Source organism: Tachypleus tridentatus, chromosome 10 (genome assembly GCF_004210375.1).
Source record: "Tachypleus tridentatus isolate NWPU-2018 chromosome 10, ASM421037v1, whole genome shotgun sequence".
NCBI lineage: Eukaryota > Metazoa > Arthropoda > Merostomata > Xiphosura > Limulidae > Tachypleus > Tachypleus tridentatus.
This window is the reverse complement of record NC_134834.1, coordinates 49,570,162-49,597,379: the sequence shown is the minus strand read 5'-3', so window position 1 is coordinate 49,597,379 and position 27,218 is coordinate 49,570,162. Positions and strand designations below refer to the sequence as shown.

Sequence of the window (27,218 nt, the reverse complement as noted above, 5' to 3'; positions counted from 1 at the left end):
ATGTACAAAACAGAGTTAAAAAAATAAATGTGAAGGACACAAACAGATGGTACCAAGTTTGTAATGAACACAACATTTATAATATACTCATCAGGAATACAAGACCAGAGTACATAAAATTCTCACTTGAAAAGCAAAGTTGGGAAATGCAAAATATTCCTTTTAGAAAACTTACCTGGCTAAAGTAAAAAAAAACAACAACATTCTATTGAGTAAACAAGTGAATCTCAAAGTTGATCTAATATCCATCAGAAAAAAAGATCTAAAACTGAAAAAAAGATCTAAAACTAAAAAAAACATCCACACACTGGAGTTAGCAAGAACATGAAAGACTAAAATGCTATTATATAACTTTTGTGATCAGAATCCTATATTGGGCTCATTTCATTTAAATTATCAGCCATACAAACATAAATATTAAATGTTGTGGTCTACTGACTATGGAATTTTATTCAATAATGTTACATATAATACAAATTCATAAATACTGCAGAAGTTTTCTGGAAAGAAAATTCACTCTGTGAAAGAAGATATTTTTATTTTGGATTTTACACCATTTGTGCTGTTGTGCAATAGAATTCACAGTTTTTAAAACAATTCTGTTCTAGTGGTTTACTTTATGTTTAAATTGTGCTTAAAAGCAAACAATATCCACACAAAATATGTTTGAGTGATAGCAAAAATTGTTAATGTAATCATAATAAGTACCTCTAAGTTTACTGAAGTAAAACACTTTGTAGATGATTATAAAATGTACAATTATTTGCAACATTATTTATGAAATAATACAAAGAAAAACAGATGGAACAAAGATGTCATATATTTTGATAGCATTTTCTATTTTGTTTTTTAGGAGACACATTTTATGTAAATTCTAGAAAATGATAAAAATTATCAATAAATTATTTTGTACAAACTACATCTTAAGTAAAATAAAAAAAAGTTTTCTATCGTGATACATATTTATTACATTTCTATTCCCAATAAATTTACAAATCATAAAATGAAGCAGAAGGTTATTTTGTTAAACTAATACACAATGAATGTTAAAATTTTTAATCTTGGTCAATGAAACAAAAGTAACCCTAAATATAATTTTTTTTAAGATATTACAAGATACTAAAGATTTTCTTTGCATAGCTAATACATAAGAAATGTGTTGTAAGTATTATAACACAAAAAAGGAATATGTTTTGCTCTATTAAATATTTTTGTGTTATGATCTGTAGTCATGCTGGAATGAAAAGAGCATAATTTATATTTATTTCCTAATTTTTTAAGATGGTTAGGAGATCAGTCAAATCAATTGATCCTGTACAGATATTTGTTCACAAACAGATAAAATATGAAGCTTTTTCTTAAGAAACATCTGATAACTATCTAGATGTTATAAAGATTTTGAATGTGAAATTTGAAAATGTTCTGATGCATAAAAGTATTTTTATTCTTAAAATGAAAATTACTTTGCATGTTAGGTAGGTAAAATACGAAAAGAATAAAATGGCACAACTAAAACATTGCTCAACAATTGTAAGAGCATCGCAATGTTTATTGATAAACTGCCATATTTCATAAACATAAGCTAACTAATTTAAAAGTTATAGCAGAAAGACTATAACAAGCACAAAATGGTTATCAGTCTCATGTCCCAGGGATTAAGTCCATGCTGAATGATTTAACCCTCTTTCCCCAGGTATCCTTTACTGCACATGACACAAAGTTTTAGTGTCTTACATTCAAAATTTGATTAAACTACTCTTTGTTTATGTTATGCCAATTAATATGGCATAAAATCTTAGTTAATAATTCATATTTTAATTGTATACAAGTTTTAAATTTATAATTTTATAAGGCAATATTTAAAAAAAATCCCAAATTTCCCCTAGTGTGAGAGACATTTTCTATAGGTATCTTATCTCTGATTTTATCCACTCATCCTCTTAGAAACTACAAAATTAAAAGTAAATTACTCACTATAAACTCTTCATTGCTCAAGTAAACAATGTGTATAGTATTTGGCTACTGAGCTATTAAATAGAAATTCACACCACTTCTGCCACATCCTCTTTTCAGAATTTTGTCATTAGTTTTCTGTTACGTTTAATTATATGTTATCTATAGCCAATAGAAAGTTGAGGTTTTCATCTATCAAGTAACATATTGTATAATGTTATGTTCTTAATGCAGAAATGTCAATTTTACTTCCAATTCAACTTCAGTTCCCACAAAATCACACCACTTCTGCCACATCCTCTTTTCAGAATTTTGTCATTAGTTCTCTGTTACGTTTAATTATATGTTATCTATAGCCAATAGAAAGTTGAGGTTTTCATCTATCAAGTAACATATTGCATAATGTTATGTTCTTAATGCAGAAATGTCAATTTTACTTCCAATTCAACTTCAGTTCCCACAAAATCACACCACTTCTGCCACATCCTCTTTTCAGAATTTTGTCATTAGTTCTCTGTTACGTTTAATTATATGTTATCTATAGCCAATAGAAAGTTGAGGTTTTCATCTATCAAGTAACATATTGCATAATGTTATGTTCTTAATGCAGAAATGTCAATTTTACTTCCAATTCAACTTCAGTTCCCACAAAATCACAATGGATAGCATAAATGCATTTATAACAGCTCTTGTTGCACAGCTATAAAACCAAAAACTGTGATTGTTAAAGGAAATTGTCTGCTTTTTGGCATGTTATTAGTCTATGTTCTTTGGTGCATTACTTAATTGAATGAGAAGCACTTAATGAACTACTACCATTAAATTAAAAAAGTAGGGTTAACCATCACTGATAGCCAAGAGTGAAAAAAATACTGAAATACTTTATTTCATGTTTTTTTTAAACATTTATTCTTTATTTATTATAAAAGTAACTAAAATGTCAAAATAGAAATAATTTTAGGTTAGTTATGATAAGATTAGAAAAAGTAAACAATAATAATAATAAAAATATTTCACGAGGCACACCATGGAGCAGCTTGAATTAGCTTGTGGGTAATGTAATTCGATAGCGCAATGTGAGCTGCATATTCCCCAAGTGATTTTCAGCTCATTATGTATTAATAGTAGTTAAACATGGTTCAAAGGACAATGTAACAATAAAATTTAATTATAAATAGATGTATAGTGTTACAAGCTTAAATTAAAGCTGCTTATGATAAGTTTCACATTACATTTGATGTTATTCTAAAAAGAAAAGGAGAGTAGTTTCGATTTACATCAATTTTTTTTGGTGGTTATGAGGTCACTAAGACTGATCAACATTGTATACTGTAAGGGTAGAGAAAATAACAAATAAAATACAGTTTCACTGTAAACAACCACTTGAAATATATATTAGAGGTTTTAGAGATTACACAAATGAAATTTGAGATTTTTGAGATGAAAAAAAATTGTAATCTTAATACAAAAACCATTTTGCACACAGACTATTTAAAACAAATACCTGATATATTCAATGACAAATAATTTTTAGCTTATTACAAATATGAGTTGTTTTTTTTATGAAAGGCTTACAATGTTTAATCGGCTGCCAAATGTTTTGAAAATATACACACTGTATCAAAAGTTAGTAGTTTCAAATCTACAGAGACTTTATATAAGTACAAAAAAGTTGCATGGTCAATCAAATTGACTAAGCACGTGGATAGAGTTAATGAATAAAACATAGAATACTTAACATTTATATTAAATTTGTGATCATCATTATTTTACTTCTGATATGTGTAAAATACTTAAATAAGTTTTCTACTAATATATAAAACAATTAATTAAAATATACACATAAATCTCATCAATACACTATTACCTACACTTTCAAAGCAATAAAAAATATATTTGTCTTTTGTTTCTTATAATTAAAATACATTTCATTCTAGTATGTAATTTGTGTAATAATGTATTTTATTTATTTTTAAAAAGGAAGTCACATTTTACTTACAAATGGAAACTATGCGAGCCCCTCTCACTGATGTGGCAGCACAAATATGCCTAAGTATTGTAAGATCATCATCTGTAACAGATGGATATCCAAAGTTTTCTAAAATTTCACGTGCTTTACGTTCACCATCTTCACTGTGTTTAAAATTAATAGCTTTAGTTTATCTCATACACTTAGCAACTCTGTAAAGTAATAGATTTTTAAAACAATGTATTTTTCAATGTTATATTTTTATTAGACCAGCCACTTAAAAACTTTTCCTTCAAATGTAAAAAAATATTTTAATTTTATTAGGAACACTTTCAAAAGCAATCTTTTTCAAATAGCTTTCTTCATTTTAATTAGACATTCAAAAAAACAAAATATAAGGAACACTACTGAACAAGCTAATCCTATTTTACTATGGTTTATTATAAAAAATAGATGAATATAATAAATTTTACTGTAACAGCAGAAAGATATGTCCAGCGCAATTTTTTTTTTATATTTCACTTTTAATTAGTCTCCTAATTAAAATTAGAGCATGGGATTTGATTATTTCATTTGAATGTATGACATTAAATAATAAAGTTAAAAAAAACAACTATCATACAAAGATTAATATCAAACTAAAAACCCACATCCAATATTCCATTAGCACAATGAGTCACAATACCAAAATCTCAGCCCTCTTATAATTATATAATTTATTGAAGACATTTAACCAATTATTGTAGTGTTTATACTTTGGTAACAGGTTTTATTCATTTGTACATATAGTGGATACATTCAATGTAATACAGAATATGTGATAAATTAACAATAGATGGCTATGCATTTACAAAAGGAACACATGCAACTAAGATACTGCAACATAAAATGGAAAAAGAGAAATAGGGAAGTCACCAATGACATAAAAAGGATTCTGATAAACTACATAACAATTGTAATTAAAAATCTTAAGAAAATGTATTTATAATTGGAAAAGCTGCAACAAGGTTATCAACGTAAGAAACAGGTTGAGAAAAATTCAAGAAAATTTTTAGTTTTGGTATTTGTTAAGGATTTTGTATCAATGTATTAAAACAATTAAAGTATGCAAATATAAACTATGATTATTAAATATTGCCATATTATTTACTAAGCTAGAACACTACAAGTATGTACTGGTCGGATTTACAGGAAAATCTCTAAACATTCAAGTAAAAAGGTTTAGCACAGCAGATTCACTCAAACAGTCACTGTAAAAACCATTCTGCACCAGGATTACTATTTTACATAATTTCCAAGAAAACTTCAAAATACAGATATCAAACATACTGTGTGAAAATAAAACAAACATTTGAATATTGGTTATTGATGAAAAACACATTCCAAGTCTGTGTGAGAATGACAGAGCCTTTATTTAAACTAGATTAATTGAACTATAAGAACAATGTTATAGATCCACTATCAACTGAAAGGGCATAAGCAAGCTAAGACATGGAATCCCCAGTATTACTGGTGGCTTGCCAAACACTTACTTCTTTATACACATCTGTAACTTCATCAGTATATCAATATCAATGCCAAATTTGAAGCTAAGAAAACATAATCATGGTAGTATTTTTGATCAACTACTATAACATGAATACTTTATCTATTTATATTTTTCCCAGAACTCAGGACCCCAAACACATCACCATGCCTCAATGAGTAGTACCAGCCACTTTGTGACATCCTGAAAAAAAGTATCTTTCCATTGCTATTTAGGAAATTAAGCAGATACTGAAGAAAAAGGACTATCAACTAAACTTAATGTATTCCAGAGGATTACATCCTGAAAAACATGAAATATTACCCTTTTTATGAAAATAATAGTACACTCCCACAAGCAAAATGATCAAAAACTCTTGTGTTTGTTTCTTTGAATACTACCATTTCACTGAAAAAGATCACTGAACTTCCATGAACTACATCCTTCATTTCAAAACAAGTAAGCATTTTCTCAGCAAGATTACAACCTAAACCCAAGTTGGAGACTGATTAAATCCTCACTACCAACCAACAGCTTCAAACCTGAGCTAATGAATAAAAACGTTTTAAAATTTACAGACAAATCACCTATAATTAGGGGTAGCATGTGCAAAGGGACTTATCCTCCCCAAATAAATTATCTTTCATAAAGCATTATTATCAGTGATTAAAAAATAATATACATTATATATGGAGAGACAGAGAGAAAAAAAGAACTAGTAATAGACGATGTACGTGTTCAAACCAATTCTTCCCAGCATTGCAAATCCAAATGTGACAAAATAGCCTATCCAAACAAGACTTACACACCACTTATGCCTACATCCAGCCTTCAAATTCAGACAATTACTAAAATCAAGAGAAAACACCCAAGCAAATTTACTTAAAGGATCTCAATCCTCAGATTCTGAGTCCAGTGTCAAAAATTGCCACAGACAGCTCACACCAGTGGCTTAAAATGCCACATAAACCAAAAGCAAGCTGAAATCCTGAACAGTCACCAGACATGCTCTCATCTGTAAAACAATCAAAAGCAATATACCAGTTTTCAACACATTATCAAATTTCTCAGTTAACTTGCCAATTTCAGTCTCCACACCAAAGTTATCAGTAAGTTGCTTCATTTGTATACATTTTTATTAATGACAACTTCTCCCCAGTTTAGAAAACAGTTGGTTCACTGATCAGGTAGAATTTTCAACTGTCAATCAAAAAGAGTGAATTTTTTTAAAGGCACTTCCATGTGAATTCCTCCAAAACATTCTGTGTCATGGGACCTACAGATCTTCTCCACATATTGGTTAGAATTTGATCCATGATATTTATTTTCTTCTCCTACAAAGTATTTCATGAACCTCTTCCACACCATGAGCCAGATGAAGAGAGATTCTACAATTTCTAAGAAACCCAGGTTTTCAGACCTAAATACCCAATGAGGTAATGATTTACTGTGAGTTTGGTTTAGTCTCATGACAATAATTATGCACCATCTATCAAACCCAGACTGTTACTAAACCAAAACAAAATTTTCATTGTAAAAACACACTTATGTGATGAATGGTAAAGTCAATCCTAAAACACAAACCTTGACAAACTTTCCACACAGTCTCCATTATAGGTAGACCTTAACTAACAAAAAACATATGTCAGTGCACCTGTATCAACAAACTTGATAGGTAGGCAATACATTTCTTTAGCCATCTTTCTCATGTAAACAATTTTTAATTTCAAGGTGTGGCTTTAAAACTTGTGAACATTTAGTTTGTGAGTCGTATCAATTTTTTTATCTTTACTCATGGTACCAGAAAATACATCCATTTTCATTGCAGTGAATTAGTGTACCAAACGATTCCCTTCCATAACTATATTTCAATTTCTTAAATTAAAACATTGCTTCAAATTGAGTTCTGCTTTTATAGACCACTGCTGTTCTACAAGTTTTATTTCTGGATTATTCAATTCCATGTAAAACAATGAGAGATCTCTTATTTTAAAATCACAATGTATGAATGTTTATTTTATGAAAAGCCTTATACATATATCATTCCAACCATATGCCTACCACCTGTAGTGGTATTGCACTGCTGAAATCACTTTCACCCCTACTTTGCTCCTATAGGTTAAAGTGCACATCACGATTTGGAGCGTTATTTTCAACATTTTTAATACTTACATCAGTGAGACTGGCATCTAAACATAGTTTATAATTTAAATTTTAAAATTATATGTTTTAATTTCCTAACTTAAAACAAAATGTAAATAAAAAATGTTAAGTATCAGTTTTTGTATGTCGCATAACATGTCCAGTTATCTTATTGTTCAGCTTCTATTTTATCACGCCTACCATACAACACGTACAAGTATCTTACAAATTAGAAACTCAAAACTTGAGATATAGACAAGCTAAGTATAAAATTAAAACTTCCCACCTCTATGATTTGCTGAGATATCAATAATTTAGCAATCTACTATAGTTTCACTGCCCTTCAAACCAATCACTGAAAAGTTCTTAACTAGTACCACCTACTAAGTAGCTCAAGTTTATAACCAATAGAAAGAGAATTTTACCCTCTATGTAATTCTGACAGCTGTTTATAACTGACTTGAAAATGAATGAAATAATTTTGCCAAAATTGTAGATGTGTGATTAATAAGTCATTGCTCTGAATAAAAATGGGATTTGTTTTACAGATACCCTACTAAATTACAGGGAATTTGAGGATACAAATACAGTAATTTAATGTCTTTTATCTTTCAAAAGTTAATGTTTGAAGCCTACAAAAATTATCATCTCTACATGTCCCACCTGCAAGTCTAAACAAGGCTTAAGAGAGCATGTATGCCTTGTGCAGAATTTCGTAACATGGGTACATATTTGAAATCAATGTTTTTCAATGTATTTCTCATTTACTTTCTATATTTTAAGAAGAGGGTAATAGAATTTATAATTGTGTGCCCAAATAACACCATACACATATGCTGCAAAATCTAAAAGATATCAAATAGATGAGCAATAGCACTAAAACACCTGCAATGTAAATGGATCAGCAAGGCTCAGAACCTACAAAGTTTATTGGACCAGTTCAACTTTGAACCATATAATAAATGTTTTCTCACATTCTAATTACAATTTCATTACCCTTGGAAACTTCTTTTGTAAGTGTTGTAGGAAACAGAAGCCACTTATTCCAATATTGTGTTCTTGGAGCAAGAGCATGAATGAATGATACTTTTCCGTTTCACACGTACATTCTTGCTCTCAAGGGTGTCGTATTACAGTGTGTGCAAAGGTCAGTGATTTCAGCTTTACTTACAGTGAGTTTATTAACTTCAGATGTTAAAATTAAAATAAATACAGAAAATTTATGGGATACGTTTAACAATTGAAACTCTCTGTATGTACTTTGAAACCTCGTGATTATTAATGAAGAAAGAGGACACAGCTGCTCATTTTATTTCTGATTTTACAATTTCTCTTTTCATTATATTTGATAAGTTTTCTGCAGGCTGAATGATCAAGAAATAAATGTAATAACAGATAAAATATAAAGTTTTACTGGAAAAAAAAAGTTATATATTTATTTAAGAGGTTCCACAGGTTATACAAGTAAAATATGAGATTGAGATTTATGAGACAAAGAAAAGTATTTTTAATCTCAAAATGAAAATCACTTTACTCTTGGACTAGTTAAAAGATAATTGACAATTTCACAAACAAATATTAATAAAAAATACTTCATTAAAAAATCTGATTTTTCATGTGTAAGAGCCTTGTAATGTTTATTAAAAGTCTATCAAACATTTAATTTTTTTAAAAGTTACCAGTATGTAAACTGTAACAAGTACAAATGGTTACGAGTCTGGTATGATGGGACAAGGCAGTACTGATAAAGGTAACTGGGAATTTACTGTGAACCCATTATATAGGTTCTAAACATGTTGCCCTTGATGTCACAACTTGCATCTGTGGACATGTCATGTGAGTGTGTTTTCTTTTAGCAAAGACACATCAGGCTATCTGTGGTGTTTACCCGGGAAACTGAATCCTGATTCTAGCATTGTAAATCCAAAGACTTACTGCTGTCCCACTGGGAGACTACATTGTGTGAATAAAAGATAATAATTTGACACTTAGTACCACTGTGATGGCACGTGAACATTCCCAATTTTTCTTAAAGGCAAAAGACATTAACTAATTTTTAATGTTTTGTTTTATATGATAAAAAAGGTTTTATTATTACTATTTATTTACAATTAACTATTAAAAAATTATACTTCTGTAAGAATCCTGTAATTTAAGGCAAAATATAAAGCCAAACGTATTTATTGTTGTTTACTGGCTTATCTAGCAAAACCTGTATACACCTTGCAATATGTATTTATTAAACACTTATATTGAACTTACAAGAATTTTCTATGATTCAAATACAGCTTAGATACTGAGCTTGATAAATTACAGTGGAATTCTATGGTATAAATATAGTTACTTATGATGTTCTTGTTAATTTAAATTTATTTTGTTTCACATCCTCCACATGCAAACTTTTTTAAAAGCTTAACAACCAAGTTCAAAGGTCATCTCTATAATTGTTTGCTATTCTCATTTATTTACTCTTCTATGCTTTAAAAAAATAAGTTTAAAAAGGTATTTGTATGTGACAATAATGTATATATATATTATAATTGAAACGTAACTGTATTTTATAAAATACTAATCCACTATAACACAGCCAAGATAGGTCACTTGTAAAGGCCAAAGTTTAGTTTTATATTCTTGAATATGGTAATGTGGGTGCACATTTATCATACCACTGTAACTTCTGTGAAGTTAACCAGCAATGGCTGAAAGATCAACATAACAAAAGTAAGAAATATATATAAATGCATAATATGATGTTTAAGCTAATTAGACTAAACATTTGTGTTTTTTAAATTATAATCTATAGTCATTTCAAAAAGAAAAAAGCATAATTTATATTTTCTTTCCTAACTTTTTATGATAGTTACAAGACTGATCAACTCTACCAAACAAGTACAGGGATTACAAATTCAATAGAGAAAATAACAGATAAAATATAGTTCTTTTATCAAAAACCATATGATAATTACCTGGAGGTTATAAAGAGTTTGCATGTGAAATTTGAAAATCTTCTGATCCATAGTGTGAATTTAATCTTAAAACAAATAATTAATCTGCATGTTGGATAATCAACATTCTGAAAGAAATATTTACAAGAAAATCTTGAATTAAAAAAAATCATAATACTTAATTTAAAAACCTGATAATTTGTGTAGGAAGGCCTTGTAATGTTTACCGATAACATGCAAAATTTTGTAAACATATGCACACATTATCAAAGATTATAGTACAATTATACTCATAGATACTTCTGTGGTTACAAGCTGGGTGAATTCCACCCAATCTGTAATGAAAGTGTTAAATGGTGTGTACAAATGTACAACACATATGACTACTTTAAAAATGGGTAGTTAATACACATACATTGTGAATTCTGTTTATTAAAAATGATTGCAGTAATATACAATTAAACATTACTTCCTCTCACCAACCTTTCTATTTCAGAAACATGTTCAGTGGTGAAAGCATTGTGGGTCATCATCATGTTGGATAGTTTACCCCTGAACAGCAGCTTTTCATCAATTAAACACAATAAAACTTGCCTTACCAGCTCACCAAGATATTTTCCAGCAAATAACTTTTCAAACCTAATATCAAATATTATATATCAAATGAATAACTTTTATAAGTTAGAAAGCACAAAACAACTACATGTATATTTACAAACAATACAAAAATTAAATGATTATGTTTTGGCAAGTTTGAAATTAGTGGGTGAACATTTATATCAAACTTTCACTCTTTTAACTTAAGAAAAAAAAAAACCTCTCCCAGCCTCACACCCAAGTTGTGTATGTTGATGCCCTTCAACCCTTTCAGGCTAGCAAGGTAACACTATGAAATCATAAACTAATCACATTTTTCAGATCATTATACATTACTGCTTACACAAGTGTTATTTAATTTACAATAACGAATGAAATAAACAAAAATACATCATGTTTATATCTATTGGTTCTGCTTTGTTTGGAGGTTAAGATTTAATAATTACTGTATAACCTACTTGCTAAGTTATCATAAAAACCTCTCAAGAAAAATATCTGAAAAATAGTCATTGACAGTAAAAGTTATGTGAGAAACAAAACCTTAAATATACTTATCTGTAAAGGATGCCAGAATTTAGGTAAATATAAACCTATGTTTTGAGAGAGGCAGAAAATGTATCTTATAAATGTGTAAGGTTTTTTTTATCTTACTGTTGATATGTTACATACTGAAACTTCATAAGATACCAAATATTTTTTATTTTTCTTTGCAAATTACATAGTCAAAAATTATATCAATTCTTAGATGTTTTTGAGCAAAAAATTGTTGAAATAAAGTCAGTACAGAATTAATATTTTTACTTAAATTTAGCATTACAAATTACTAAAGTACCTTTATAATAGTTTTAAATTATTGTAACAAAACATTGAGAATTCTTATTCATTTGTTTAAGTCTTTATGTGCATTGTTTACTTCATGTTGGTTAAAATTAACATTTAAGTTTGGGTTTCAATGAAAAGTTTTAAAATTTTACTACCTAAATTTTATGTATTTAGTTCTCTTGCAGTTAAACTTAAGAGTGAAAATCTCACTGATACTCCTTTAATAAAATACTTATTTGAAAATTAAGAAAGCATAGAAGTTCTTTCCAATTTTCCAACATTGCACACAATCTTAAAACACAATAATTGGGTGGTTTACTAAATGATTTTATAAAACATAAGTGCATAGCAGATATTCAGTGAATAATAGAACACTGAGCTACATTGTTTCATTACTTACTCAAGTGTGCTATTTATCTCTCATAAATGGCTTATATGTATTCCAAAGCTTTATCTTTTTATTTATATATTAAAAGATCTTGTTTCAATTACTTAAAACATATGAGAACAAGCACTGTGGAAAAAGTCCAAAAAAGTCAGGATTTTGGGGACCACATGCTAGCAGCTAGGGATGGGAAACAAAAGCCCTCTGAAGCAGTCACATTTTTATCAAATTATAAGATAAAAATTCTAAAAGTTAAAAAAGTATATTTCAAACCCATGCATATATCTGAGATACACACATTTTCAATGCTCAAATAATTAAAATATTAAAATGTTTAAAAAGAGCTATATACCTTATATTGAAAAATGCAAATTATTAGAAGTCATCAAGTTATCACAACAGCACTTTTAATACACACTCTAAAAAGCAATAATCATGGTTATTATATGGTTACTGAAGCAAAAATCTACATTCAAATCAAATAATAACATTAAATAAGAGTCAATATTCAGAAATATTTTCTTTTAAAATGTTATATAGTATTTTTTTGTTGCTGAACAAAATTAATCTTAATGAATCATACATGTTCACATCACCCAGGAAGCCTAAACCCCCATTTTTCAAAAGAACAGATGCGGACTGCTGTAAAATATTGTGACATGTAAATGTAATCATTGGTTATCCAGGATCAATATCTATGTGCATAGCCTTGCCAACAAGCTACTGTGCTCAGAATAAGTGACACTTCAACACATGGAAATACTAAGAAAAACACTATTAATGTTTTACCATTACTTGTTCATTCACATTTCTCTAATAAAAGAAAGCAAATTTTAATTGTGTTATTTTTGTAAGCATGACTTTATAAAACCTTCTAATGGAGAGAAACAAATGTTATTTAACTAAGATGGAACTATGTGATAAACTGCATCAAAGATCAGCTTGGTCAAGGCAGTATGAGAAGAAACAGGAGACTTAAAGTTGTGAGGTTTTACCTTGTGGTAGAATAAACTGAAAAAGAAGCAGACACTAGGATCATTCTCCATATTTTACATGGTGTAAAGACAGAGGTAGCTCAGTGTGTTATAGTGCATGCTACTGATACTGATGTGATAGTCCTTTGCATTTATTACACAGCTACACTCCTGAATGATCTCCCAGAATTATGAGTACAGACTTCATTTAACAATTATTTGCTAATTCATGAAATTAAAATGTCTCCATGATAAGCTCAGCGTTATTTTCTACAGTTACCCATATTTAACAAGCAAGGAGATCAATGTTGATGCCCTTGAATATTTTGCAGAAAGTGATGTGGTTTTCAATCAGGCATGGAATGAGGAAATGGCTGGGTCTAATCCAGCAGACATCATAACCAATAAATTCCTCAACAACAAGACTAAGTTACTAAAGTTGCTGCCACCTACTAATGTTACCTTCGTGCTACAACTAAAGATTTGCTCTGGCCACAATAGCTGACAAAACAGAATAGTTGAAAATCTCCACAGACACACTTGATGACCATGGATGGACTGCGAATAAATTCAATTTGTACCAGTGCCTGTTACTAACTACTGTGTCTACCTAATATGTTAAAGTCAGTCTAATGTGGATTCAAAAATGGTTATAGTAGTAACTTCTCCTGTGCCAAAAAACAAGTATCATGTAATTTAGGATGCAAGTGTCATGGATCAGTAATAAAATTGCATATATAGCACTTTGTGCAGTTTGCTGAAACTAAGGAATTTGACAAAAGTAATAACTATTCTCTGATCTTTGTTGTGTTCTATATCCATATTTGATGTTACATGTCAATTTTTGAGATTTACATGTACATTTATCCAGATGACCATTTTGTTTTTTCTGAGGAGAAGTTATAAAAAGGAATAGCTGGGAGCACTATATAAGGTATTTATCCTTACATTGTAGCCAATATCCTGTTAGACTAAAATGAGTTATCTCTTTGAGTTTATTGTAATGTGTTGGTTCATTAAGTTAAGACTTATTGTTTTCAGTTTGAGATTAAATATATTTTGTTAGATAAAGAGGTTTTCCCAGTGTTATGTTATGATCAGCCTTATCTGGGATAGTTCCCATAGAAACTGTAATTAAGATTTTAAGTTCATAACAATATCAATGTATCAAAATGAATTTTCCAAGAATATTTTACTAAACAGCATGATGCCAATCTAGTAAAGGTCCTTTGACCAAAAAGAAAGATATAAGAATATAGTTTATGTTAAAGTTTAAAGTTAATAAAGACATTTGTGACAATTTTATATTCTCATGTAGGTCATCTGTATGTCAAAAGTAAGGTGTACAAGCAGTAAAACCTATCACCATATAGCATGCTGTAAAAAGCTACAATAACAGATTTGCCCAGGTTGTACACCTAGAAAATAATCTTGAGTAGTAGTAAAAAATAAAATATCATTCAAAACCTTTTCCCGCAGATTATGTCTGCTCAACTCTTGTAACTCCATGGGTACCTGAACTTCCATCACTTACATTGCACTATTTGGTGTTTCTGTCCATTTTCTAGCCATACCTATCAAAAGTTAAGTTTAAACCCTTGGCAATGTTTGTCTAGCTCCATAATCTATTTCAATGATTTTAACTACAATCCCTAATCTTAAAAGTATGTTTTTCAAGCTTCTTTTTTCAATTAAAAGCAATTCTGCTTACACAGTAAATTAACCAAGATATAAAATGTATGTAAAATTATATTAAAATATTTCTAATAATTTTAAAATTTAACAATTCTATATTTTAAGTTCTGTTAAATACAGGTTTTGCTATACAGTTACGTTTCCTGAATTTATCTTTGTAACAACAAAGTATATCTTACGTGAAGGAGTTGACTAAAAGGGAATTATTGTCTACAATCTTATCAAACTCAGTTTTCATGAAGTCAAGTACACCATTATCACCAAAGGCTCCCCATTCAATGTCAACAACAACCTTGAAAAGAAACAAATTATGAACATCAAGAGAAATGTAAATTATGAGAAACTACACGTCTACATGTGTTGACAAACAACATTACACCAAATTACAAAACTACTACACCAAAAATCATAAAGTGCATTTGATGACAGCAATAAATACTGATAAAATAAAAAAATATATTAAAGTTAATTTGTGATTCTAAAGCTTTTCTTTTATAATATTGTAAACATACTTGTTCATAATCAAAGCTAAAACAAGACAGTACAGCTCAGATGTAAAACCACACACATATATATATATATATGGGTAAAATGTAAAGAAAAGAACTAGTCAGTGTTGAGTACCATGTACTAGTTTACATGATAATCTACTAGTAATTCTGATAACTAAAGCCACAAACAAGTAATGAATGTGGTAGATTTGAAAAACCTATATTAATTATATAGATAACAATAGAGCAATTCCAAAATGGATAAATATTTATCAAATGAATTTTTGTCTGTTTGAAAATTATAAAAACTTACCGTGAATTCATGCAAAATCTTCACAGTTTAATTCTGTACTTATTATCACTAAAATAACTTAAATTTATGTCCTTTATTTGCTCATTTGTATCAATAAAGTTTGTGTATTTATGGCAAAGCCATCAAGACTATTTGCCACCATCCTCAACATTAGACAATAACCAGAGGTAAGTCAGCATCACTCTGCTACCCATTTTGATGAGTTGACTATCAATTCTATAAGGTAACAACAGTTTAAAGCGTAAGGAATATCTAGAGGTTTCATACAGACTTGAGACTGGTTCTACATTTATTAATAAACACAGAGCCATGCCAAAAGGCCAAATTGTACAATTTTTTTTTTATATACATATATAATAGGTTTCCTTAAATGGAGTGCAGGAGAACAAGCACACACATTTCTATATTTACTAAACTACATTAAACATGACATTGTTTACCTCATACTCTGTTACAAGGTTTTAAAGTCTATTTCTTACTAACTTTCAAGTTATTAACTTGCTTTTTATACTGTTCACTACCAGTTTTGCCTGTAACAACATTCAAAAGAATTAAGCAACAAAAAGGGTGAAACTTCAAATTTTCTTTATAAAGTGCATAACAGTATTAACTGCAACATCAGTGGTGGTTTTTGTTTACATTTTTCACATGCATGACTTCTACATTATTAGAGATTTTCTAACCAACAAAATCAAAAACCCACATGCAATTTTGTGCATAATAGTTTAGAAGTTTAAACATTGATGCAGTCAATTCAAAACACACTGGTAATTTTAGATTTAAATGTTATAAAACATTAATTTTGCTCTCCAATATTACTTATGTTCATAAACAACTCTTATTAAAATTGTTGATACTGATTTCTCTAACGGGTCTACATTGTCTTGTATCACTTTTATTATGTTACTTTTCTGAGTTTGCTATTTATTGTACATAAACCATACTGTTAATTCTATATTATACCTATCATCAATGCAATGAAACATTTGTCAGATGTATTTACACCCAAACATGTTAAAACATACCTCGTCAATCCCAGGATGTTCACCTTCCCACTTCTTAATTCTTTCCACTTTTTCCAGATAACAAGCATTACAACCCGTTCCTATGTTTAATGGTCCAGATACTTAAGATTTGGGCAGTTCATTAATACTAACACCAATGTTTTATTCATAAAACAAAACCTTATTTTCAATTAAATTTCACTCCTACAGAGAAGTCTACATCAAACTAATACAAGCAAATAAAGGTAAGTAATCAGTTACTGATATAAAATAATATAAATCAATAAATGCCATCTAAACCTAAATCAAACATGTAAAAATTTCTGACTATGTCCTAACTCAAGCGTTTGTAGTAGGATACTTGGTGGTTATACTTTTTTTCTCTATCATCTTAAAAAAGGTAAACTTTTAATTTTGGTGAAGATTTCACAAGTTTTTAGATTACACTTTCTGACAGTACTTGTGCAGAATTACCCCAGTAACATATTGAGTGTTAGAGACACATCCATATGTGGTAGTTTATTTAATAACTCAATATTTTAATATTTAAGTTTTTACTTACTTGATCCACAAACAAGTGCAACTATAATGATGTTGAAGATACTCTAACATTATAACCAAGAATTGTAATATCCTTCAGTTATCAACTAAACTACCACAAATGGTTGCATCTCTAACACTCAATATGTTACTGTGGTAGTTCTGTACAAGTACCTATCTGTCTTTTACACATCAAAATCCATCTTATGCAGTAGTGATCTCATAACATACTATGCACACACAGTCAAGGCAAGTGTCTCAATTAGGTACTTTTAGACATTTCTGACAGATAATGTTGGGACAGATTTAATTTTGGATACAGTACCTCCTTTCTTTGATATATCTATTATATTATTTTCTCTCATAACACTGTCATTTAAGTTTAGAATTGCCTAAGGACTAACCTTCTTGCTATGGATAGGTTAATGTGTGCATTTCACAATTTCACAAGTTACATTCAAAATTTAATTACGTTTCTTTATTACTACTGTATACAAATAACTTGGCATCAAGATGTAGTTATATATTTTTTTCATTACTTAACTTTAAAAGGAAATATTTCAATATGTCTTCAATCTCCCTTTTGTGAGAACTGTAACATATGTTCTTGAAGTCTTGTCCATTCTCTAATTTATTTACAACATCTCTTTGAAGTAAAGAGATTGATGTGAATTACACATTATACTACAGTTATTACTAAGGCAAAGTCCAATATATATAGTCTTCAATCTTCTTTGTTTCCAAAGACAAACTACAAAATCAGACCCAGTGGTCATGCATTCCTGTCACACAATCTTTTTCACAAAATGGTGATAATTTTCTCCAACATTTACTGTTATATCATTTATAATCAAGAGAAAGAGAAAGATTTAATATACAGAATAACATATGATGTTACATTATTCTCATTACAGTGTTTTAACTAATTCATCTGAGATTGAAAGTTTATCTTGCTTTTTTCACCTCAAGTAGCTATGGGAATTATTCTAAGCTCCTCTTGTCTTAGTCAGAAAGATATTTAAATCATAATAGTTATAGGACATTGTTTACTTTTTGCATGTTATTATTCCATGTTCTTAGGTACATAGTTTAAAACTTTTGGGACAGCTCTACCAACTGTCTTTAGCCTGCAGCCAAAGTTAAATAAATGGCAAGAGTTACCACATATAGCAACTTCCACCATGCAACCTCTGTATAAATTTACTTTCACATCTCACTTTTTCAAGCAATATAAAAGTAATCATAACTAGAAAATGGAAAGATTTAATTAAAATAACTGACTTTTTTAACAGCTGTTCTGACTTAATTTTAATAATTAGTATAACAATGTTTGAAGGATTATTATTTGCACTTATACAATAACATGATAGTAATATATGTCATTTGTACCTATGCAATTGAATAACAAAGGTGTACTTGTTGTTTTATTCACCAAACTCTGAATAATTTCTTTACATAAACATCTTTGGGTTGGTGATTTGCAAGTCTAACAAAGAACAGCATAACTATTTTGGCAAAAAATAAAGCTTATTCTAACAAGTGAAAGTTGAATTTACAACAAATCACATCTGTTACAATCGTCCTATAGTTGAACTCTTGCTTGAATGGAAGAACATTTGTATCACATGATGTGCAACTCTCAACTTTGCAAAATTTTTATCCTATGTGCATGTAGATTTGCAATAGGGGTAACAATTTTCCCATTTCATCTCAGTTTTCTGTCAAGGAGAACTTTATTTTTCTCCATTCTCATGGTGCAGATATGACATCAGGAATACATCACACCCAAATCTAATGCACTGGCACCACCTACACAAGCATAATAGTACTGTTTGTTCTTTGTCCATGTAATTACTTTGCAGGGTGTGGATGGATTTTCACGAACATTTGTATGGAGGTTCATTAAGTCCATGGGGAAATACAAACAAATTTTCAATTTTGCAGTTTCTGTGGGCTTTTTTTTTATTAGGTTGTACATAAATAAATGTCAGAATTCTCATAATGACACTTAGAAGCTGAATATTGAGTAACTTATCGTTGGTTGGTTGGTTTAATCCAATATTTGTCGCTTACATGGTGTCTTAATTGTCTGTTTCAACAGAGTAAGTTTCCCAACCCCCAAGGCAGCATGAACAAGAATGACTTTTATCTGATTTTCCTCTATGACTTCACACTTGGACACAAAGGTACCAAAACTACACTGTACATCAACCAAGCATTCAGCCATGGATCTGTTACTAAACGTACAGTTCAGTGTAGGTTCTAAAGGTTTCTACATGGTGATGAAAGTCTTGAAGACCACAAAGGTCGTGGGAGGAAGTCGTCCTTAGATAAAAACACATTAAGGGAAGCAGCTGAGCAGACCCTTACACAACAGTATGTGAGCTTGCAGAAAAGCTACACACAAGCAAATCGAGCATTGTCAACCACCTGAGTGCTTTTGGAAAGAAGAAAAAGTTGGATAAGTGGGTTCTGCATGAGCTCACTGAAGATCAACAAAATTGGCATTATGAGACCTGTCAATAATGATGCTCCAAAAATTGAAGGAATTGGAAATCAAGGTTCTGCTTCATCCACCTTATTCCCCAGATATTTCCCCTACAGATTCTCATTTTTCCAAGCACTTGATGACTTTTTGAATAATAAACACTTTCAAAACCAGGCAGCTGCAGAAGAAGCTTTCAGAGAGTTCATGAACCATAAAAACTGATTTCCACAACATGGACATAAACAGCATCGTTACACGTAGGCAAAAGTGTTGAAGCAAATGGTGCTTACTTTCATTAATGCATATTTTACAACACTGGTTTAAACTTTTCCAAACTTAACAGTTCAAAATGACATTTATTTCTAGACAACTTAATATCTAGTCTGCTAGTTGTTAGATAAAACTGTTTATCATTTTGGCCTTATCTGTATTTTTACTTACCTATGCATTTTTCAATTACAAATAATAACAGCAAAGAGGTCAAAGCATTGCTTTGAATTTATATTTATTTTTAACATTTTTTGAAAGCTTCACAGCTCAATAACAACATTTATTTCTGAGCAACCTAGTACCACTACTTCGCTCCTGTTAATGGATCTTCAATAAATTTGGCATGAAGGTTTGTCGGGTCTATGAGGAAATGCATTCAAATTTATGGTTTCACATTTTGTGTTTTGCTAGTTTTATGAGTGCTTTTTTTAATTATATATAAAGGAAACAACATGTGCTAAGATAACCTTTCATTAATCATGTCTAGTCAATATTCTAATTCATGTATTTCCAAATAAGTCTTTATCAAAAATACACAACTTAAAATAAAATCTTATTTTTGTGTATAAAAGACTAGTAATGTTTATTGAAATAATAAACAGTCCCTACCATCATTATGGACAGCCAATGATATAATTAACGTCTATTACTCTGAGTGTGCCAAAATGACTGTGTTCTGTGCATATGACATTATACTCTTTCAGTTTAGAACAGATAATCTTCAAAATAACATTACAAATTTTCAAATTTCTTTCTGCTTTCTGGAAGCACTATCTAATATTTAATGTCCTCATCAGTACTTTGACTTGTTTCATATTGCATGAAAGATTGATTTTTACTTTAACATCATATCGCTTTCCTCAGTCAAATCAGCTTCAAAATACACATCCTGACCATTCTTCCAATTATTTGAAGTTATTATACAAAAATAATGTTTTAGATACAATTTGTATGTTTCAATCTAGAGCATACTACAATTGCAAATGTTGGCAGTAATCAAATGAACTAAAACTGATTACTAAGTAGCACTTAAGGTATAATTGTAGAAACTTACTAACAAAATCAAATCTTAAGCTTAATCAAGAAAATGAAACAAGACTGCCTCATTCAGCTAAATATTAAATAATAATCAATTATGAAACACTTACCTTTTGGAAATATGAGTACGTGACAGCAAAACTTATTGGTCACTTTCTTAATTTTGCTACAGTTGTGGCAGGTTATAATAAAAACTTTCAAGTTCTAATTTTGTCGCTAAAGCTTATACACATCCAGAGCACATATACCGTGTTTCTCCAATAATAAGACCTACCCATAAAATAAGACCTAGTGTGATTTTTGGGGATAGTTTTAATATAAGCCCTACCCTTAAAATAATCCCTAGTTAAGAGTGGCAGGAAGAGGAAAGAAATAAAAAAAAATTATTAATTAGTTTAATTGTTAGTTAATTAGTTTGTTTAAGTATTAATCAGTTAGTTTAATAGTTTAATAATAGTTTATTTTAAATGGTTAATTTAATAGTTTTACTTTGTAACTTCATTTTTTTAATATATCAAAATAAGACATCCCCCGAAAATAAGCCCTAGTGTCATATTTTGGAGTGAAAATTAATACAAGCCCTGTCTTATTTTCGGAGAAACACGGTATATATATATATATATTTTTTTATAATGTTGCTATTTGAGGAGGAGGATGGAGGGTCCTGACAGGGAGATCATTTGAAAATAAACACCCCAAAAAATACCAGAATGTGAGGTATGTAACAGGAAAAACTTATCCTAATAGAAAATTGATCTACACCAGCTGTCTGTGGAAAGAGTAGAAGAGTATTTTAAGACTATCGCATTTGAAAGGAGTTAATACGAGCTAGAATCCAATGAATGGTGTCGTTAAAACCCCTCACATATGGAAGCTGGATAAAATGCAGACCACGCCAGAAAAGACAAGTGGAACCAAAACAAGTCTAAAAGTTCAAGCCACAAAACTAATACCTAATCTCAGAGTGAAAAACATTGAAAATAAGAACGTGTACTGTAACTATTCTCAGTCCTGCAGAAACAGCCTTCCCAAAAGTGATCAAAGATAATATATTAAAATAGGGAAAACCCAAGAAGTGACTGATGTGGGACAAATCAATCCAGAACTCCAATTAGCACTGAGAAAACAAGGCAAATGAAAAAGAACCACAGGTAAGATAGGTAGAAGACAGTCATGTGCTTAGCACACAAAATAAATAAAACAAAAAAGCAACTAAAAAAAATTAATATATCATGAAAGATATCTCATTGGAAGGTAAGTGTTCAAGAATTGTCCCAAAACAAACCAGTGAAGAAAAGGAACTGACCATAAAATCCTATAAGCAGTGGATGATAAATACCCTAGAAAATCCTAAAAGCAAAGAAGTCATGTGAATGGAACAAACTGAAGATGACAAACACCTCAATATGGAGGGAAGAAGAAGAATTAATAGAAATGCAAATGATATAAAATCAAGAAGATAATTTGCCTAAAAAAAACAACTGATAAAAACCTAGAATATTCTGTAGTAGTAAAGGCCTGGAAAGCAATCCATGATGAGGTGGAGGAAAACTGACAAAATCTAGATCATCTGAAAATGGGTTCAGTTATTCCAGGAAAAAGACAAACAAAAGTGAGAGCACATCTGGTGGACCCCAGCCTGCAGGAGCCCTCACAAATGAAATTAACATTAAGAGTTATAAATTCAATGAAATAATGGTAATAAGTTATAAATTAATCAAAACCAATGGTAAGAAGTATAAACTATAAAGAAAGTTGAAATTGGAACAGCCAATATTGTGAATAGGGTAAGAAACTGTGTAGTGAAAGTCACATATGTATGTGGTGTTATGTGTTGAAGAAAGGATATTTAATCAAATTATCAATTAAATATCTCAACATGGGCTCTGTCACTTTGACCATCTGCATGATCTATTTGTACTTATTTATCTTTATAGACTTAATACTTCTAACTTTCAATACAGTGTACATCTTCACAAAATTTGGCAGTTAACATTGTAAATGTTTCACATACAAATAATCATATTATTTTTAGTGAAGTATTGCTAATAAACTAAAATAAAGATTTGTTCATTAGTGTATTTAATATTGGTTTTGAATGGTCCTTTGGCAAAGTAATTTTCATGTTAAGATTAAAATCACTTTTCCTCATCTCAAAAACCTCAAATCCCCTTTATATAATCCATAAAACCTAAAAAGAAAGGTACTGAGAGAGCCCAATAAGATTTCCAATTGTTTTAATACTTCAGTTTTCACTGCGTTTTCTGAGTTTTAACTATTAATACTGAGTTGATACTATTTAAATTATAACTTTCTTAACACAGTTGATGAAACTTTTGGCTGAATTAGAGGAAGGAAATGATTCAAAACAATTTCTCAATAACAATGCTCATTAGCATAACTGGGTTACATATCCCAAAGTCTTAGTTGAAAAGTTATTTACAATATAATATTATAATACCATGTAGTTCTATTACATTATTAACTAGAACAATCAAATTGTAACTGGTTATCAAGCTATGGGAGATTAAAACTATGGCTACTAATCTCTTGTTTCATTCTAATATGTACTGTAATATAAACCATACTACTCTCTTCTTTTCATCACATGCATCACTGAATTAAGATAATTTTGAAAGAAAATATATTTCATACAGACATTTATCACTACAAAAGTGTGATGCTCCTGTCAAAATGGATCCAGTAGTAACATATATTCCTGCAGAACATAAATTTACATTGAATCTAAGTAAAATTTATTAGTCTTACACTCACCAAGGATGAGTCCAATGGCACAATGGGGATCTACTGATGCTCCTTCGATAAGGGTACCAGTAGTATCATTGACTACTGCTACAACATCTACTTTAAGATCCTAAATGAAAAGCATTTTATAAGGACAAGCAAAAGTAACAGGGAAGAATATACAGAATACTAAAAAAAACAACCTTGCTAAGTACTGTTCAGTTGATATAACTGAGGAATGTATTAAATGGGTGAGTCAAGCAATTTATTCCATAAACAGTTTTCCCTTAAATCATAAAGAAAGATGTAACTTTGCTTATGATACTTAAATCCAGTTTTAGGTTTTGATCAATAGTTATAATATTACATTTACTCAATCTTAAATAATAACACGGTTATTTTTCAGTTTGATCCAGTTCATACATTAAGACAATTAAATAAACTCAATTTCATGCAAAGAAAATAGCTCATTTTTAGTTAACTAATACACTTTATTTCAATATCTTCCTCATCTGTTTAAATGATTTTCAATATCTATTTGAATATCAAGGGATCTGAAATACTGTTTCTTCTATTTTTCAGGAAGAATAGCATTTTCAGAAATAAAGACAAATTAACAGTTTCCCAAAACAAAATGAAACCTTAGAATGAAAAGATTTACAAAATTTCATATAAAAAAAAAAAACTATAAAACATTATTCAACAAACTATAATATAAAATTACTTTGAATAAACTGACTTACTCCCCGTCTTTCAATGGCATCATTTAACATTTTCACTGCATCTTCGCCAACAACACTTGGAATGTTAAAACTCTTTGTCCAAGTAACCAAAATACCAATGTCTAATGCTTTTTGGACCATTGGGAAGGAAAAACAAAAACCTGAAGAAATTATAAGTAGCAGATGAGTGTGAATAAATTACATGTAAAATATTATTTCACTAATGGGCATATAGCATCAAATGTTATGAGTGTACACTGCATAACAGTGTAAAATACCAATAGGCATTAGTTGTATATTACATTACTATTTTAATGCATAAGTTCCTCACATAAATTCAAACTGTAGGCAGTTATAACATGTTAAATGTGTTATGTAAGGATAAGTTGTACATTAAAAATAAATTAAAATGTAGTAGAAAATAAAACTTTTGAGATAAAAAAAATCCATTAAAATACTTATACTAATAATCGTTTTTTGCTCCAGCATAAATATGCTGCCCTAAGAAGCTAGGCAATTATTGGAATTTACTAATCAATTACTTACCAAATTCATTGATTACATCCAGCTAATTAATTATTCTCTCACTTGGATAGCTGGAGTAAGCAAAAACAGTAATAATGAAAACCCTAATTTTGAGCATTTGATTATTTTTCATGAATTGTAACACTAATCAATTATATCTCTCAACACAGGCTCAGTCAAACTGACCAACCATATGACCACTTTGTACTCACTACAAACTACTAACTAACAATATAGTATCTGTAACCATACAAAACTGAGGGCAATAAAAATTGTTGTTTGTCTGAACGATGTCACAATTCTCATACTAGGGAAATTTCAGGATTTTTTAAATATTGCCTTATAATATTAAGATTACTAGCTATGGCTTTATGCTATACTTATTGATAAAACATGAACAAAAAACAGTTTAATTAAATTTTGTATGTAAATTAAATGTAAGACTTGCAAAATACGAGATGCCTGTGAAGGGAGAGAGTTAAACTGAACAAGTATTAATTAATCATAAATAATAATATAATAACATGATGGCAATATTTAGATTACTTAGATAGCTGTAATAACTGAAAACAGTAATAACAGGCAAGACTACTTTCAATTAGTTGATTATTTTCATGACAGTGATCATAACTTCAACTGTTTATATCACATGACACTAATCAATACTCAAAGGTAATTAATTAATTGAGATAGTCATCCAACTCTATAACTTTAAACTTAAAAGGATGGAAAGGTTAGATTGGCTATGACAGACAAATTCTTTACTTGCAGACACTTTTTCAAAAGTTACATATTGGTAACAAGTAATGTTTATTACTATTTTCAATTGAAATAAAAAAAAAATATTTTGGTATTCATATTAACCAAAATAAGTTCTTAACCTTAAGAATTTTGTTCAGTTGAACACAAATAAAGTGGAATAGTTGACTCACAATGTTTGAATTCTTCAATAACTGTAATCTATAATCTGTTGAACAATATGATTTTATTTTTCATAACAACACAAAAGATGAAAGGTTTTTAAGAGCATTCTTCCAATTAAATAATTATCATACAGACTTGTTAAGGAAAATCTAACAAACTTTTTTAATGACAACAATGAAAAGAAAATTTCATCAGTTTTCAAAAACTGTCATGGTTAGAGCTAAATGTACAATGTGACATGTATGGGACTAGATAAAAATGTTTTCTGAACTTATTTTTTATTAAAATTGAAACAAAACATTTTTATTGTCATGGCAATTATTTCAGAAATATTACAATGAGACATTCTCATATAACAATATATTTTTAATTTATTAATTACAGTGCTTGTATTGAAAAAATCTGACAAGTTTCCTCTTAGGTAGATTCTTGGGCTAATCACATATGTTAGAAACAGCACTGATAAGGAAAAATTATAAATAAACCTATGATTTAAAATTCCACACACAAGTACTTTACAGAACAAATTGCCAGTATGCAATAATAAGCACAAAATCCTTAAGTAAATATTGCAAGAAACATGCTTCTTTAACCCAAACAAAATGTTTTATGTTAGTGTTGTTCTTAAAATTCTGGTATGTGTACGTACCAAGAGGTAAATGCTTTTCCAATAAATCACTTTTCTCCATGAAATCATGTATGCATTCAGCAAGAAAATCAAAGAGCTAAAAAAGAAGTAATATAAGGATTAACCTAGATGTGTGTCTTCATAATCAGAAAAACAAATATATAATTTATAGCTTTAAAATAAATAGTTTAGGAAATCAGTATTTTGTTATAATGAATGTATACTCCAAAACAAAAGAATCCAAATGAAAAAAACCTTTCAAAATATGGAAAATAAATCCAAAATCAAGGTGTATTTCATCATTCGTGAAAGAAGTTATTACAAACGGATAGATTACAGTGAGAAGGAACTATTAAGCAATCTGTTAGTGATAATTCATGACATGATTCAAAATTATTTCCCTGTGGTGATAAGAAAACAACACTATTATCTAGAAATTATAAATACAATACACTGTTAGTTATCTAACTTAAACTGTTCACTCACGAACTGAAAGAAATATGTCAATGTTTCAACCAGAAGT

General features: G+C 29.5%; 1 protein-coding gene across 8 annotated transcripts in view; it reads right to left on the bottom strand.

Annotated features, from left to right (window-relative positions):
* LOC143229234 (hexokinase-4-like) overlaps positions 1 to 27,218 on the bottom strand; it is a 51,887-nt gene that overhangs the window by 11,885 nt on the left and 12,784 nt on the right. For all 8 annotated transcript variants that reach the window (XR_013015759.1, XM_076461255.1, XM_076461261.1 and 5 more), the window contains 7 exons: positions 26,717 to 26,792; positions 24,640 to 24,779; positions 23,927 to 24,026; positions 16,837 to 16,916; positions 15,187 to 15,299; positions 11,018 to 11,173; positions 3,953 to 4,086 (listed from right to left, as the gene is read on the bottom strand). Coding sequence is in view for 7 of the 8 variants with exons in the window: in XM_076461255.1 (XP_076317370.1) it covers positions 3,953 to 4,086; positions 11,018 to 11,173; positions 15,187 to 15,299; positions 16,837 to 16,916; positions 23,927 to 24,026; positions 24,640 to 24,779; positions 26,717 to 26,792 (799 nt within the window). In the remaining variant the exon portion in view is untranslated. The remainder of the gene's footprint in view (positions 1 to 3,952; positions 4,087 to 11,017; positions 11,174 to 15,186; positions 15,300 to 16,836; positions 16,917 to 23,926; positions 24,027 to 24,639; positions 24,780 to 26,716; positions 26,793 to 27,218) is intronic.